Genomic DNA, 18,181 nt, shown 5'->3' with positions numbered 1-18,181 from the left:
GAAGGTAGAAAGGAAGAGATGAAGGTCCCCAAGGCATGCTTGCTCCAAGGTAGTTTTGTTGTTGTTTTTCTGTCTTATTATTTTTTTTTTTTCCGAGACAGGGTCTCGCTCTGTCGCCCAGGCTGGAGTGCAGTGGTGTGATCTTGGCTCACTGCCACCTCTGCATCCTGGGCTCAAGCAATCCTCCCACCCCAGCCTCCTGAGTAGCTGGGAGTACAGGAGTGAGCCATCACACCCAGTTAATATTTTTGTATTTTTTGTAGAGACAGGGTCTCACCATGTTGCCCGGGCTGGCCTCGATCTCCTGAGCTCAAGCAATCCTCCCGCCTTGGCCTTCCAAAGTGCTGGGATTACAGACGTGAGCCACTGCGGCTGGCTTCAAGGCAGTCCTAATTGCAGGTAATAGTTATTTAGAATGCAGATAATCGACCTTGGTTATAGTGGAGAAAAGGTAGGGAAGACTAGAAAATGTGCGATGCAGCCAGTCATAGCTGTGCCCGTAGGTAAACCATCTCATTTTCTTCCAACAGAAAGTATAATGATATCACCTAACTTGTCTTTTTTTTTTCAGTCCTGAAGAACCGAGGCAGTTCCAGAAAGCTCAGCAGGAGCATGTTTTCATAACTGGCTGAGAAGAGCCTGAAAATTTTTAAGTGGTGATCAGAACAAACCAGATTCAGAGACCAAGATGATACCAAGCATGAAGAATTTTTACTCAACTCATAGAGAACCTGAAAAGAGACATTCTAGTGAGGCTGGAGGATTGGGAATTGGGAGAAGAGACCAATGGTGGGCTATTAGAGAGAGAGAGAGATCATGCCGAAAATCTTCCCCAAGCAAGAACATCTGTGGTCGTTTCCTTGAGCTTTTTGGATAAAGTCTTACCTTATAAAATTCAGCATAAATCACCTTTCCATGTTCCTCTCTCTGTGGGCAGTGTGTGGAGGTGTGAGGAGCAGGCACTGAAGCCAAAGAAATGAGTTCTCATTACTCACTGGCCTCCCTTGTTGTCTGAATTTCTGATGAGGAATAGAAAATTTTTGGTCTTACTCAATGCATGATTTTGCTCAGGCTGTGTCGAGAAGTCATCAAAATAACTAGCTGAAAGCAAAAATCTTGGCCAACCCACTTATTGTTTTATTTTCACTAGCAGTTTTCTCAATTAGGTGCCTCAGCTGTCTCCATGAAGGCAAAGATCGATGAGCCACCAACTCCCTTTGTCTCTCCACAGACAACTTACACTCTACCCCACAGTCACCCACCCCACACTCCCATTCTCATCCCTACTCTACCCCTTTCCATAGGGGAAGTAGTATTTGACCTCTGCTTCAGTTGGTTCCCCTGCCTATTTTTTCAACTGGAATAGGGCAGGAGCAGTCACACCTGGGGACAGGATAGGACCTTTGGGCCACTCCTTCATTTCTCTTGGGCCCATGAATCAATGAAGAGGAGAAAGTCATTGAGAAGCATTTGGGCAACTGCAGTGGCAACAGCCATTAGGTGATTCTGCCTGAGGTCTTTGAATATGGTTTAAATTTCCCTCAAAGTAGGCAGTTCTTATTCCATTTGTCTTTTTCTCCTAAGTGGCTGCACCTTTCTCAGGGACTTCCATGTGCCAGCTTTCCATTCTGGGTATGCCAATTATTTGCCAGATCTTTCTGACTGATCACCTGTACTGTATGGGACCACTCTTTAAGAATCACTAGTCCTTAAAACATTTAAAAATAGTTGATTTTGTTTTCCTATTGAATTGCCTGAATGAAAGTTTTGAGAAAATATTTTGTTCATAGTCTTTTTTTTTTTTTTTTTTTTTTTTTTTTTTTTGAGACAGAGTGCTCGCCGTGCTGTTCGCTCAGGCTGGCAGTGCAGTGGCGCAGATCTCACGGTTCACTGCAAACTCCGTCTCCCGGGTTTAGTGCCATTCTCCTGCCTCAGCTCCTCCCGCAGTAGCTGCGGACTACAGGCGCCCGCCACCTTGCCCGGCTAGTTTTTTGTTATTTTTTTAGTAGAGACGGGGTTTCACCGTGTTCGCCAGGATGGTCTCGATCTCCTGACCTCGTGATCCGCCCGTCTCGGCCTCCCAAAGTGCTGGGATTACAGGCTTGAGCCACCGCGCCCGGCCTGTCATAGTCTTAAACTAGCTTTCAGTCTAAATCTTACCCACTGGTGGCTCAAGTGTTTTTGGATTACTGATCATTGTTATCATTGCTTCTTATCTCACTAATGGTACTAAATTACCCCCACCACTGGTGTCAGAAGCCTCCTAGCAGGTCTCACTGATGCCAATTTCTGCCTCCCCAATTCATTACTCTCTCCCTCTCTGCTTAGATTGTTGCTTTTTGCAGGTTCCTTCCACGGTCAACTGCCCACAACAGGTCTCTATTGCCCTTCATATCAAGTGCAGACTATCTGGCTGGTATTCAAAGAAGCTCATAAGCTGTTTCCATCCTCTCTCCCTTCCCTTCTTTGCCATCACTTCAAAACATGTACATTCCATTCTAATCCAAGGAGTCATTTCTTTATCTTGAACTAGTCCCATTTTCAAGTTTTATTTTTCTGCTGCTTCCTCTTCTTGGAAAGTCCTTCTTCCGTTCTTTCAACTGGCCCAAGTACTAATAACATTTAAAATGTTACTCAAATCCAGCATCCTTCTTAAAGTCTTGAATGAGTTTTCAGTATTAACCATCTCTGTTGCAGTGATTGTAATTTCATTGTAAAGATGTTTTGTTCATTTAAAGTTAATTCTTATTTGTGGGACAATAAATACTACATAGAATTGTTATTTTTCCTCTTTGAATAATTGTCATCTCTACTATACTCTGAGTGTTCCAAGAGCAAGAAACATGTCTTTTTCATCTTGCATCCCTAGTGTCCAGCCCAGTTCCTGAGACATAGCATTTGAATTGAAACTGTTACAGTATGAATTGTATTCTGAAGTTCCTTGAGGACAGGGCTATGTCTCAGTCATTTTATATCCCCCAAAGCCAAAGACAGTACTAGGCCCATGGCAGATATTCAACAATCTTTATTGCGTTGAGCATTCAGAATAGAAAAGTAGGAGCTGTCATGCTTGTTAACATTAAAGAAGGACAGAGATTAAATCTAGAAGGTGAATGGTCAGTTCTAGGAATCAGCAAGTATGCCCTGGGTTTTGTCCATAAACTAAGAGGAGAGGCCTGAACAGATAGCAAAGGCCAACATGGCCACCTCCTGGGAGGTACAGAACTGAGCAGAGGAAGGAAGACTTGAAAGTTATTACCCAAATTTGAGAAAATGGGGATAGGGTGAGGATTGAAAAGATTTAACTGATTCTGAGGAATAATGACTTTAAGAACCTTTTCAGTAAATTATAAAATACGTATAGAAAAGTGAATAAATCATAAATGCATAATTCAATAAATTTTCACCATATAAACACACCCATACAATCAGCCAGATAGAGAAAAACATTACCAGCATCCCTAAAGTCCCATTCTAGCATCTCAACACCCCTTAAAGTAACTACTCTTCTGACTTCCAATGTAATAGAACAGTTTTGCCTGTTTTTTGAATTTTATATGAAGGAAATGATATTACTTGTATTTTTCTATATTTGGTTTCTTTTGCTTGACATTTTTCATGGGATTTAGTCCTTTGTGGTTACATGTAGCAATATAATGTATACTGTTATTGCTGTATAGTATTCCAATATATAACTATATTGCACTTCATCCATTCTGAAGTTTTCAGTGTGGGGCAATTATGAATAATGCTGTCACGCATGTTTACGTACATGTCTCTTGGTAAACAAGCTCATTTCTGTTGGGTATGTGGCTAGAAACTGAATAGCTGAATCACAGGGTATGTGTTTGTTCAGTCTTAGTAGATAATGCAGAACAATTTTCTAAAATGGTTTTTCTAATTTATACTCTTTAGAGTAGCATATGACAGTTTCATTTGCTCTAAATGCTTGCCAACAATTGGTATTGTCTGTCATTTTCATTTTAGTCATTCTGGTGGGTGTGTGGTTTTAATTTTGCATTTCCCTTTGCCTAGTAAAGTCAAACACTTTTCATGTGTTTATTGGATCACTTTCGCAAAGTGCCTGTTCAAGCTTTTGTCCATTTTTTTTTCCTCCTGGGTGGTCTTTTTCTTATGGATTTGCAAGAACTCTTTTTAAATTCTGGATTTGAGTCCTTTATTAGTTGTATTACAAATATCTTTCTGGGATTATTTTTGACAACAACTCACTCGTAGTGGCTCCAAAAAATAGAGTGTCAGTAGATGTTTATTGATTGAAAGAGGAAAAGATTCCACATAAAGAGATATTTCAAAGGAAGAAATTTTCAAATTTCTTCAAAGGAAGACGCAAGAAGGTTTAGGACAGTTTGACCATACAGGATGAAGGCAAAGAGAGACTCATGCTAAGATTTTAAGTCAAGAACAAGACTCATTAATTCATTCAACAGATTTGACTTGTGCAAGGTAAAACATTTAGTTAAGTTGCAGAATCTCTATTTCCTCACTTGTGGTTCGCTCATTACTATTTCCATGTCTTTCTCTCAGTTGCTACATATGTTGTTCATGAAGAAGCTCCTTGTGGTTAATAGCTGGTGTTTCCTGAACACTTACTATATTCCATGCCTGCTGAATGGTAGGAGCTTAGTAAATGGAATAGTCAGAGATATTTGCTGAAACAATCATTTGGTCATCTGTGCTTATAATTCATTCAGTTATCCAACTAGAACTTACTGAGGGTCTATGATGTGCCAAGGACTGTTCCGGGTATACAAACTCTTTGCTTTTATGGAGCTGATGTTACAGTGAATGAATGAATGAGAAAATGAAGGAATAAAGCACATTGCCCCCTTTCTCTCGTGCAGCACCTTGTGCGTAGCTTTTTGTCTCTGCTCCATTTCCTAGGCAGACCTCACTCAGGTATTTCCTGTCATACTCATGCATTCACAAACTGTGCCTTTTAATGGATGATTCCTCTTGTCTATGACTATATTATGCATTGTAACTCTTTCCTTTTCCAGCCTGTCAAATATTCTAAGCACTATTTCTATTTGGTTCTTATATTTAATTGCTTGCCCCTGCCAACTCATTCGAGTACTTTTACTTTCTCTAAAGGCATGTTAATTAACTAATATGAGTACAGTTTAAATTCTAATTCTCTAATCAGCATTTACGTACTTTTAATCTTTTCTTTTAAAAGCAAGTCCATTTCAGATTAATCCTGAGGTTACTACAATATAATTAATGCTGACAATTTTTGTATTTTTTTAAAAGTAAGAAATGTAGAGCCAAGATTCCTTATTTGGCAAAATATTCCAACAGCAACAAAACAGATATTTGTTAAACAGGTTGAAATACTATTATCTTCATTTACTTGATTGTAAAAATATGAAAGTAATAACAAGATTGCACCTCTTTCGCAACAGGCTACATTTGAGATCTACCATAATTTGGAGTGACATCTTGTCCAACTAACCCAAATGTGAGATAATTTACCCTATTTATAGTACAAATGCAGCTGCTGAATTAGAACAGTGACAAAGAAAAGAAGAAAGAGGCATTCTCTCAGGATTGACATTTGTGATATTTTAAAACCAAATCACCTAGGCTTTGGAACTGTGTTTGGACAGGTAATACCAATTGTTGGCAAGCATTTATAGAAAATGAAACTCTCATATGCTACTCTAAAGAGTATAAATTGGAAAAACCATTTTAGAAAACTGTTCTGCATTATCTACTAAGACTGAACAAATGCATACCCTGTGATTCATATTTTTAAAAGTTTAACAGGGTCATGAGGGGTAGAAAATGTTTAGTTTACTTGGCCCACAATATTCCCATCAAAGGCTGAGCAGATCTGGTAAGACAACACCAAGAATCACAGAGTTTTGAATATGAATTTTCAAAAGTTATATTTTAAAATAATATGTAGCCTCTGCAAAATGATTGTGAAAAATGTTAATAACTCTAAAACTGATTAGAGAACTGGGATAAAATATTCACTGATACTAGTAAATTAATTGTGTTTTGAATTTCTGGTGACAGAAGCAAGTGTGGGTTATGACTCTTCACACCTGTTTACTTGTCAAAACAGAAAATGAAAAGAGAGATTGGGATGTACCTGTGGCCTTCAAAAAAATCTATGACAGTAGAGGGCAGATGTTAGGAAGCTAATATCAAATTCTGTTTGCATTAGAGTAGTGAAGAATTTCCATCAATGTTGCTTTCTTCTGTCTTTTAAGTAGATTTCAGTACTTAGCATTAGTAGAGAGAAAAACACGCTCGTTTACATTATGACACCTTCCTGTGGATAGAGTCTTCTCTTTAAGATGAGATGTAATACTGACTGAGAAAACTCGGTCTCCAGGAAGAAGGGAAAGGTGGCTATGGTTGACAAGTGTCTTTGTGGGCAGATTGTGGCAGGTGAGGTGGGACTGGTAGGAAGTTATTCTGGGCACCACCAGGGTTACCTTAGAGCAGAAGTGGGAAGTAAATGCAGTTTATGTTTGAAAACCCCAGTCTTTAGCTTTTGTTCTTTGCTGTACCTCTAACCTCTTCTCCTCACTGGCTGTGAATCACTTACTCTTCGTGTTCTCAGGAGATGAGTAATTGAAGAGTCCCTTTCTCCAAGCCAACTTGGTACTTATTCACACCAAGGTAAATGTGACTAATAAAAGCTTCGCGTCTTACTTCTCCCATAAAGTAACTAGGAATTAAATCTCATACACAAGACCTCAGTGGAAAAAATTTTGAAAGACTATCAAAAGGGTATAAAAGAAGGTCTTTGGCAGAGACGTGGTCGATGCTCTCGGATGTAATGAGTTCACATTATAAAGACGTTAATTCTCCTTAAACTGGTCTTCATGTTAAATAAAACCTAGTAAAATTTCTGCCGTATTTTCCAGAAACTTGACAAATTTATCATAAGCTTTATATAAAGTATATATGAAAAGTCCACAAATAGCTAAGTCAGCCCTGAAAAAGTAGAGCAAAGAAGGTAAAATATCCTGTTTAGTTATAAAGACACTCTTCAGTAATATAATCATGTGAAACTGGCTTAAGAACAAAAAGAAAAATAGATAAACTAATGGAACAAAAAAGAGGACTCAGATATAGTAGTTCTATGTATGGGAAATTCACATATGATAAAAGACTCATGGTTTAGTGGACTATCTTGGGAAAACTGGCTCACTATGTGGAGAAGAATAAAATTGAATTTCTTACCTTTCATCATATACAAAAATGCATTAAAGACCTGATTGTGAAAGGTTAAGCCATAGAATAAACAGAAGACGAGATAGAAAAATGTCTTTGTGACCTTGGGAGGGAGAGAGGCTTTCCAAACAAACCTTGAAAAGTACAAATCATATAATTATAAATAATGTCTTAGATGACATCCAAATTAAGTTTTGCTGTTCAACAAAGGCCAAATAAACAAAGTGAATAGATAGATACAAAATTGGGAGGAGGCCCGGTGTGGTAGCTCATGCCTGTAATCCAGCACTTTGGGAGGCTGAGGTGGATGGATCACTAGAGGTCAGGAATTCGAGACCAGCCTGGCCAGTAAGACGAAACCCCATCTCTACTAAAAAATTAGCTGGGCATGGTGGCTGATGCCTGTAATCCCAGCTACTTGGCAGGCTGAGGCGGGAGAGTCGTTTGAACCCAGGAGGTGGAGGTTGCAGTGAGCCGAGATTGCAGCACTGCACTCCAGCCTGGGTGACAGAGCAAAACTCCGTCTCAAAAAAAAAAAAAAAAAAAAAAAAAAAAAGGAGGAGAGTTTGTTTTAGCCACAACCAAAATATACAGGGAACTCCTACAAATCAACAACAGAAAAAGAGCAAAGTCCACTAGAAAAATGAGTGACTAATGTAAGTAACCGATGTATAAAAGGTGGAAACCCGAGTGGCTACAAGTATATGAAAAAAATGCAAATTAAAACAGTAATGAGATAGATACCATTTTAAACCTCCAAAGCCTGGCCAAGTTAAAGCTGGATAATACCAAGTGTGGAGGGGGATTTAAGGAAGGAGAGGAAGCTTTATTTGCTGGTGTGAGAGTAGATTAATACTGTCTTTCTGGAGAGCAATCTGGCAATATTTAGTAAATGCTAATAAACTTATCCTTATGACCTAGAGGACATACTTCAAAAATTATGTCAAAATACTCTCAAAATACCATAAAAATGACTTGTATGAGGGTGTTTAGAGCTACAATGTCTGTGGTCTGGGCAATTGGAGGCAGTTCAGGTACCCACCATTGGAGAATGAATAAGTAAATTGTGGTGGGTACGCACCCTGGAATGTCACGTTACAAGCAGAGGCTACACGCAGAAACATGGACAGACGGTAAGACCATCACGCTCAGTAAAAAGGTAAGAAAGAGAGCCATTCCTGTAAAATAAAAATACCTACACACACTAAACAATACTTCTTTTTGCACAGGGATGCGTTGATATTCAGAAATACATGTGAAACATTAGAGCCACGACCTATGGCAATGGTAGAGATGGCGGTAAGTGTTCAGTGGGGAGGGAAGGAGAAGATGAGCACAGGATCACACCCACGCACGTGTGCACACACACACACACACACACACAGAAACTTGTATGGAACAATGATCATGTGCATTGGACTGAGGAATATGATGAGTACAAATCTTTTAACCTGTGATACCAAAAGTCTTCTTTCTTCTAGGGAGATTTGTGTCTTAAAGAATGCATTTCCAGTCATGGATTTTCAAGCAGGAGTCAATGAGTTTGGAAATTATTTTATGTATGTGGTAAACGAATATTTATTTTGCCGTTATACGCCAGGCACTATTCTAGGTGCTAGGCACAGTATAGTGAATGAGACAGCCAAAGCCTGCTTCTGGTTGAGGATTCTGATTAGTCCTTCTTGGCATTAGATCAAGTAAATTGTCACATATTCCAAATCAACCATGTGTATGGTCTGTCTGGGACCTGGGAGGTGGGCACTGGGATCGCTCTTCATCTGCAGTGGCTTTGGGAGAGACTTGAAAATTCACAAGGAAATGACTGCAGAAAAGGCCCATTATAATCTGAAAATATTTAGCATACATATGTCTTTGGTTGTTGTTTTCACAGGAGCACCTTTTTGTTATATCCACAATCTCTTCTTTTTTTTTTTTTTTTTTTTTTTTTTTTTAGACAGAATCTTGCTTTGTTACCCAGATTATAGCGCAGTGGGGCAATCTTGTCTCACTGCAACCTCAGTCTCCCGGGTTCAAGTGATTCTCCCACCTCACCCTCCGGAGTAGCTGGGACTACAGGCGCATCAACATGCCTGTAAATTTTTGTATTTTTAGTAGAGACGGGGTTTCACCATGTTGACCAGACTGGTCTCAAACTCCTGACCTCAGGAGATCTGCCCACCTCAGCCTCCCAAAGTGCTGGGATTACAGGCACGAGCCCCGCGCCCAGCCTCACAATCTCTTCTAACAGCAAATATTTCTGAGACTCCTAGTATGACTGTTCAGAAACCCCCACACAACACCAGAGCAGATTTTCCCTTTAGTGAGTTTTAGTTAAACTCACTGAAACTTAAGATCTAGGCTCCATTGACACTATCTTATTGATGCTTGGTCCATCAGGGACATACAATGAATAAGAGGCACACTGCTGCTCTTAAAGACGGCTTTGCAATTTTCTGGCATTCTCTTTCTGTTTCACAGTGATTTATTTTCTATTCAGGAACAATAAGCTGGTAAGCAGGACTGGGCCAAACACCAACTTTAGAAATATCAAAAAGGCAGTCAATATGCTTTTACTGAGTCCTTCCTATGTGTGTAGGACTGTTCTAAGTGTTGGAGTTACAAAGACGAAAGACGCAGAGACTCTTCCCTTGAAAGCGCGTAATTCAACGATGTCAAAACTTATTTTCCCATGGAAACAAAATTATGTATGCTGGTCAGTTTCCCAGGCAAACCAACAAAAGCCTACTTAATCCACAAATAGCTTAAATCTAGTGCTAATAGAATTATACAGAGTTCTGGGCAAAAGTGGCCATATATAATAGGAAATTGAGTAAGGAAGAGTTTCATCATCTTTTCTTGGGCTCATAGTCAACCCCAAGGAAACATTTGGAACACACCTATTTTTTTTTCAATTTAACAAAATTATCTCATTTTTATTTGACAAATAAGAATTGTATATACAGTATTTATGTTACACAATATGATGTTTTAAAAATTACTTATTTTTTAAATTGACACATTATAATTGTACGTATTTATGGAGTATAATTTGATGTTTTGATATAAGTGTATGCTGTATAATGATACAATTAGGTTAGTGTATCCATCACCTCATGCATTTATCATTACTTTGTGGTGAGAATCCTCAAAAGCCTCTCTACTAGCTATTTTGTAAAATACAATATTTTCCTGTTAAATGTAGTCATTCTATTGTGTAATAGAACACCGAAATTATTCCTCCTAATTGTGTCTTTGTACCCATTGACCAACCTCTCCCCATCCCGCTTTCTCCACTTACTTCCCCTGTCTATGGTAACCACTGTTATATTCTCTGCTTCTATATCAACTTTTTTTTTTTTTTTTTTTTTTAAGATTCCACATATGAGTGAGATCTTGCAGTATTTGTTTTTCTGCATCTGATTTATTTCACTTAACATGATGTCCTTCAGGTTCATCCATGTTATTGTAAATGACAGGATTTCATTTCTTTTGTGGCTTAATACTATTCCATTGTGTAAATATACCACATTTTCTTTATCCATTCATCCATCTGTGGATACTTAGGTTGATTTCATGTATGTTTTGATATATGCATACATTGTGGAATGGCTAAAGTGAGTGAATTAACATATATGCATTACCTCACATACTTGGAATTTTTTTTTTGTAATGAGAACATTTACAATCTATGCTCTTTGTGATTTTTAAGCATAACATATATTGTTCTTAACTATTGTTGTCACAATGGACAATAGAGCTCTTCAACTTATTCCTCTTCTTTAACTGAAATGTTGTATCCTTTGGGTAACATCTCCCCAATTCGCTGCCCCTTGCCCACCCAGCCCTGGCAACCACCATTCTATTCTTTCTTTCTATGAGTTCAAGTGTTTTAGATTCCACATGCAAGTGTGGTCACGTGGTGTTATTTACTCTCACTAATCTTCCTTTTTGCTTCTTTCTCCTCTGGCCACCTTCACAAATGCTCAGTGTCCTCATGTGGTTCCGACCCTTCACAGTGGCACCTTGCTTAGGTCTGTGCCATCTCAAAAAGTGGTCTAGGTTTTACAATTATTTACGTCCCTTCTCCCAGTTCTTCAACACTCCTGATCTTAACTAGTTGTGAGGAGAAAAATCTGATCATACAAATTTGCATTAATTCACATTCCTTCCCTCAGCAATAGGTACTTGCATTTTGATAGTTGCACTTGCTTCCTTCTCTTGCTCTGCAGGAGAATTTCCAGTCTAGTTTTAAGTGTATTTTTAAGTAATTTAAAGGTAATGTGGAACCTCTATATTCCTATATTTCCTTCCTCAGACATCCATGTAGGTGTGGGTATATATGTATATATATATTGTGTATGTATACATATATATAGTGTATATATACACTATATACACACATATATGTGTATATACAATATATACATATACAATATATACATATATACACACATATATAATTTTTATAAGGTTATTTGGAAATATTATGTTGAGACCTGTGTGAAGTTTAGAATTAGGTAAAATTTTAAGATGAACTCTATCCATTGTATTCTTTTCTTTTAAAAAAAGTTTACATGTTAAGAAAAATGGTGATCAGATTGTTCAGCATTAGTATTTACAGACTTAAGTGGACATTGATTATAATTCAATTAATACAATTTTAAGATATATTTGCTTCTGCCTTGTTAGGATCTCTTAAAAAAATAGTCCCAGAAAGGGAAGAAAACAATAACTAGATTAGCCAAGACTGTTATTTTTGAAACAGAAGTCTGGTTTAGAATTCAGCATGTTTAAAAATGAGATAAAATTATTTTAATAATGGAATGATCTGTAAGTTGTCATTACCATTTACTTTAAAGCAGAGGATATAGGACACGGGTCCTTTTTTTCTGATCACCTCCAATGAGATAAGAATCTATAAAGTGGGCAGGAAAATGAGTCCGTGACCAAAATGCTTACTCAGCCTCTATAGGAGACCAAAAAATTGTATACTAAATCTGAACTCTACTAAGACAAAACAATTGTTTTCTTTGAAAAATATGTAGGGTTTAGAAAATTTCTGGGATTTGTCTGTAAAATACCCCCTGGGCTCTAATAGTGACGTTTTAGGGAAACGCTTACATCTCAAGGTGGGAAGAATAGAGGTGGTGCTTTGTGGGCTCCTGTGGTGGTTAGGTCGTTCTCAGAAGACAGTACTGGAAATTAGATAATTGCTGATGTCACATTTTGCACAACTAAAAAAAAGTCGGTATCCTGGGGGCTATAAAAGCAGCCGCTTCTACCTTCCCCATCACAAGCAGAATCTTCAGAACAGGTAAGCGTTTCGGCAAACTTGGTACAATTGGTTAGTCTGATGAAATACTTCTTGACTAATTTTGTTCCTTCACGTTGTCTTCGACCAGGTTCTCCTTCCCCAGTCACCAATTGCTCGAGTAAGAGTTGTTTGCAATGGCAGCCCTGCAGAAATCTGTGAGCTCTTTCCTTATGGGGACTCTGGCCACCAGCTGCCTCCTTCTCTTGGCCCTCTCGGTGCAGGGAGGAGCAGCTGTACCCATCAGCTCCCAGTGCAGGCTTGACAAGTCCAACTTCCAGCAGCCCTATATCACCAACCGCACCTTCATGCTGGCTAAGGAGGTATGCATCTCAATCCTGCGCTTTCTCATTGGATCTACTTGGAACCCAATGGTTCTTAAACTTTTCTTCAGAGCACCTCTAAGAGCTTTAGGAACCCATTGTTTATCCCTGCTGGCAGATAAATTTTCTGTTTTTTCAGAGACTCTTTGGGAATCTGGCCTTTTTTTTTTTTTTTAACTTGAACTCCTTCCTTCCATTTTGGCCTTTATGATACATGTGATGAATTTTTTCATTCATGTTTTAGTTAAACTCGGCCATTCAGTAACCCATCTGATGACTTTTTTTCCTGTATGCCTTTGTGCATTGTTCTAAACTTATGCACACATCTGAATTCTGTTTCTAGTCTTTATGGGGTTGCTCTGGGGAGAGGGGATGGGGCACATGTCTACGTACAGATATTTTTTCTATCTGCTCAATGTCCAGGCACTTAGTCTTTTCTTCTCTTCTAGGCTAGCTTGGCTGATAACAACACAGACGTTCGTCTCATTGGGGAAAAGCTGTTCCGCGGAGTCAGTGTAAGCTACAGCTGTGAAGAACAGGGCCGTGTGCCGTCCGTGGGTACTTGGATTGGTGGTAATGATGATTTAGGTCTTATCCCTTATGACCCTTGCTGTTTCCCTTCCACCTGTAGATGAGTGAGCGCTGCTATCTGATGAAGCAGGTGCTGAACTTCACCCTTGAAGAAGTGCTGCTCCCTCAATCCGATAGGTTCCAGCCTTATATGCAGGAGGTGGTGCCCTTCCTGGCCAGGCTCAGCAACAGTCTAAGCACATGTGTAAGTTCAGCTCTCAGCCTATGCCCACCTACCCCTCCTTCCCTCCTTCTTCCACAGAGACCCCCTTACCCCAACTCTCTCTTCTCCCCCCTACCCCTAAGCTAGCAGGAAGAAGTGTCTTGGCAGCAGTAGTATCAGGAGTCATTTGGGAGAACAGAGTGTTTGTTTTTGCTTTGATTGAGTCACATCTTGAGTTTATAGTGGTGAAGGGGGTCTGGAACTTAAGTGTATAGAAGCTGCATTGGTTTGTCTCTGGAAAAAAGGCAACTCAGGTTGTGTAAAGTGAGAAAGGTGTTGGGAAAAACATCTAGATGTGGAAGTGGATCCACTGAGTCTAAGTTGTTGAGGGGAGGGGATGGCATGGAGAGAAAGTAGAAGAGAAAGTGGGAAATGGGAAGGCTTAATGTCAGCGGTGTGTCGGCAGACTGTTGCCCTGTTGATGTCATGGGAAGTGACAAAATCGGAGGCGTGTGAACTTGATGCCGCTGAACATATGAAACTATGAAAAAAAGTTTGAGTGGAGTGGGCCCAGTAAAAGGCCCTAGGACTTACTGAAGAGGGCTTAATTTTCACATGAGATGTTTTATGTGCATTTCTTGTTCTGAGCATGTTATTTTGTGGAGGTATTATTGAGGTTTTATTCCTTACAGAATTTGCATAAACCACTCCACTGTTTCCACAAACGCAAACCTCAGTAGGATTTCCCAAAGATGAAGAGAGGTCTCTTGTAAGGGAAGTGACTGGATTCTGGTGTCCAAGGGAATTCAAGAGCTCAGGAAATCTAGGTCACCGTTGAAATCTAGGTCATTGCAGGCGAAATTACTAAGAGTTTTAATTCCAGGTGAATTGTACCGTGCCCCCACGGGTGTGGAGGTTCATGAAGTTTCAGCACAACATTAAGATAGTTATTCTTGTTTTTGTTTTACAGCACATTGAAGGTGATGACCTGCATATCCAGAGGAATGTGCAAAACCTGAAGGACACAGTGAAAAAGGTAGGACTGATAACTCTCAATGCTAAGTCATGCAATAGGAGAGACAAATGCTGTTTTTCTTTCCTTTCTTTCTTCCCACCACTTTGTGATTTTTCACTTGATTCTCCTACCACCAGGGTGATTACTTTGGTGTCTGTGTATGTAGAGATATCTATATATCTAGAAGTCAGTTTCCAAATTTTGCAAATTGTAGAATTCTAGAACTGGCTGGAATCTTAGGTTGTCCAGTCACATTACCTCACGTTCTGGGGGGCAAGTGGCAGAGACAGGGCTGAACACAGGTCTCCTGAATCCCAAGCTAATACTTTCCCCGGCAGTGATACAGATTAGTTTCATTAATTCTTAGGGAAATTTCAGATTCCTATTGACTCATGTAATCTGAAGAAGCACTTGTTTAAAAACAGAAAAATGCCTATGGGCAAATTTATTTGAAGTCATTTTGAAGGCATTCATGCATTGCTTTGCAACTTGGAGGAATAAACTCAGAACAACAATAAAAGAGCTGGACTTGCATATAGGGCTAATTTCTGGAGTAATCGATGCTTATTTTTAATTATCATAATATCTAACAGCTATTGATTTTAGTTTAAAATCAAGAGCAGATAACACCTGATCTCTTTTATACAGGTTCAAATAGACTAAAAATGTTAGCAAGAGATTTATTATAGTTAAATGGAAGTCTGAATTGGTAAGCCTTTTTTCTTCCTCTCTCCCTTCAAGACCTTCCATTTTAGTTTCTTCCTTCATTCCCTCAATAAACCCCTAGCGAGCATTTATCCACGGTGGGCTGGTGTACATTTCTATAGTGAATGATACCATCATGTGGCCTATTTGGTGAAAAGAACAACAATGGAAGGCTTAGACTGACAATAGTGACTCACCCCAAAACCAGAGGAATGATTAGGAGCAGTGAAAGTGATGCTCTTACAAGCAGGTACAAGTAAATACTCAGAAACATGAAGGCTCAGTTGATGGAATTTTCAGTAATAAGCTTAACCTTAATTCCTCCTTTTTTCCTCTTGACTTTTTAAGAAAGCATTTCTTCCTGAGCATCATTTAATGAACGTGACTGTTTTTTCCTTTGATAATTGAAGGCTTTGTAGTTTTATATTGTGAAGCTCAGTTCTCTAGTTATGGAACTATTATCTAGACATGGAGGGCTGAATGTTAGCATGTCACAGACAAGACGTGCTTTACACATCTTGCTTAAAAAATTCCTGATTTCAGCTTGCTTGTTGTCTTTAGAAAAGTGAAGTGTGAGAGAGGAAAATCTAATGGTGATCTGGGTGATTTTCAAGGGCTTTAATCCATTTTGAAAGAATCAATTTCCTATTTGCAATGGTTTGCCACATGGAAGAATGATTATGCTTGTTTGCTGGTACCTTCAGAAAGCACAGGCGGGAGAGGAATGCTGTTCAGAGAAAGATCAACAGGAGGAGAAACTGCCAGAGCTGTCTGAAATAGGGTGGTCTCGGGAGGCCTTAATTTCCTCTCGCTGGGGGTAAAAGCAGAGCACAGGCTGGTAGTAAAATGCATGACAGACAGTAGGGGAAGATAAACTTTAAAATTCTTTATAGTCTTGGAGTCTTTGAGATAGAAAAGAATATCTTTTTGGCTTTATGTCAAAAGAAGTATGGAAAGGTGAAAGGGCGGAAGAAAGCAGGAAAAGAAAGATCAATGTACTGTATAGAGGATAATGGTGACAAGGTTTTTCTTGAAATAATGCAAATATGATAGATTACAGGAATTTCAATAGGGAATGCTTTTCACTTGAATTTGGGTTTCCTCTTCCATTAAGTTTGGGAGCCTCATCTGCATTTGACTTGGAGGGAGAAAGAATGAATGTTAGGACCTGTATCTGGTTTTCTATTAACTAAAGCAAGTGGAAAAGACTTACTTGACATTTTTCCCACGAAAGTGAAAACTTTTCTTTTACTCTTTGTCAAAAAGGTGGAAACAGAAAAAGCCTCAATGTATTGGTAAATATATGGTTTGAAGTCTTCTGAGCTGAGATGTTTTAAATCAGGAGCGTCTAATCATTTGGCTTCCGTGGGCCATCTTGAAAGAATTGTCTTGGGACACACATAAAATCCACTAACACTAACAATAGCTGATGAGCTAAAAAAAAAAAAAAAAAAGTCCATGCATAAATCTCATAATGTTTTTAGAAAGTTTATGAATTTGTGTTACAGTGCGTTCAAAGCTGTCCTGGGCCACGTGCAGCCCGTGGGTTGCGGGTTGGACAAGCTCTTTATAAGCCATCTGTCATAGATAGTTTTGGAGTTGCAAAACAGGCCAAGGCATAATGGGTGGCACTCAGGATCCCCCAGATCCCAGCCTCACTTCAGTCTGCTTGCTCTGGTTAAGAAGGGGTGGTCAACCCTCTGGCCAGCTTTTAAACAGCTTCATTAGTGTGAGGTGCACCTGAAATTGATGCCTGCTGGTGGCCTCTCAGTCCAGAGAGCTGTCTTTTTAAGCTCTTTGGCAAATCATACAATACTCTTGCTAAAGGGGTATTACGATGAATGTTTTACAAATGCTTAAAACTTGGTTTCTGTCTCCATCAACCTAATCGTGCAATTTCTAATTTGTTCACTTTAGAAAATATGGCATAAATGCTCAAATACTTTTGCATTCTTATTTTCACAGCTTGGAGAGAGTGGAGAGATCAAAGCAATTGGAGAACTGGATTTGCTGTTTATGTCTCTGAGAAATGCCTGCATTTGACCAGAGCAAAGCTGAAAAATGAATAACTAACCCTTTTTCCCTGCTAGAAATAACAGTTAGATCCCCCAAAGCGATTTTTTTTTAACCAAAAGGAAGATGGGAAGCCAAACTCTATCATGAAGGGTGGATTCCAAATGAACCCCTGCTTTAGTTACAAAGGAAACCAATGCCACTTTTGTTTATAAGATCAGAAGGTAGACTTTCTAAGCATAGACATTTATTGATAACATTTTATTGTAACTGGTGTTCTATGCACAGAAAATAATTTATTTTTTAAACAATTGTTTTTTTCCATAAAGAAGATTACTTCCCATTCCTTTAGGGGAAAAAAACCCTAAATAACTTCATGTTTCCATAATTAGTACTTTATATTTATAAATGTATTTATTATTATTATTATAAGAATGCATCTTATTTATATCATTTTATTAATATGGATTTATTTATAGAAACATTATTTGATATTGCTACTTGAGTATAAGGCAAATATTGATATTTATGACAATAATTATAGAGCTATAACATGTTTATTTGACCTCAATAAACACTTGGATATCCTAAGTCTTGTGGCTTTGTGATTTTTCTCTTTTAATATCATCATCATCATCATTGTCATGTTACCATTCCCATAACATTATTCTTGACTCTAAGAAAATGAGGTAACTATTAGTATTATTCCAATTTTACAAATGAGAAAGCTGCATTAGAGACACGTTAAGAAACATTTTATAACTATAAGTAGTTGACCCTTATTGAGCCGGGTCTGTCTGATTTCAAGGCTCTCTGCTATAGTGCCTATACTGGTTTATTAGGTTGACTCAGCACGTACCATTGAAAAG

At 38.7% G+C, this 18,181-nt stretch overlaps 1 protein-coding gene across 1 annotated transcript; it reads left to right on the top strand.

Annotated features, from left to right (window-relative positions):
• Nucleotides 1–12,503: 12,503 nt before the first annotated feature.
• IL22 (interleukin 22) lies at nt 12,504–17,900 on the top strand. The gene is made up of 6 exons (XM_017876218.1): nt 12,504–12,526; nt 12,615–12,846; nt 13,296–13,361; nt 13,478–13,621; nt 14,550–14,615; nt 17,265–17,900. The coding sequence occupies exons 2-6, from the start codon at nt 12,661–12,663 to the stop codon at nt 17,340–17,342; spliced, it is 540 nt and encodes a 179-aa protein (XP_017731707.1). The 5' UTR covers nt 12,504–12,526; nt 12,615–12,660; the 3' UTR covers nt 17,343–17,900.
• Nucleotides 17,901–18,181: the final 281 nt, after the last annotated feature.

The sequence above is a fragment of the Rhinopithecus bieti genome, unplaced genomic scaffold, assembly GCF_001698545.2.
Source record: "Rhinopithecus bieti isolate Rb0 unplaced genomic scaffold, ASM169854v2 scaffold_9919, whole genome shotgun sequence".
Classification (NCBI taxonomy): Eukaryota; Metazoa; Chordata; class Mammalia; order Primates; family Cercopithecidae; genus Rhinopithecus; species Rhinopithecus bieti.
The sequence above is the reverse complement of the archived record's forward strand: the minus strand, read 5'-3'. Positions and strand labels throughout refer to the sequence as shown.

Coding starts and splice junctions, on each gene's coding strand:
- IL22 (XM_017876218.1), top strand. CDS start 12,661: ATGGCAGCCCTGCAGAAATCTGTGAGCTCTTTCCTTATGGGGACTCTG. Junction 13,362..13,477: donor AGCTGTTCCGCGGAGTCAGT/GTAAGCTACAGC, acceptor TTCCACCTGTAG/ATGAGTGAGCGCTGCTATCT. Junction 13,622..14,549: donor GCAACAGTCTAAGCACATGT/GTAAGTTCAGCT, acceptor TTTGTTTTACAG/CACATTGAAGGTGATGACCT.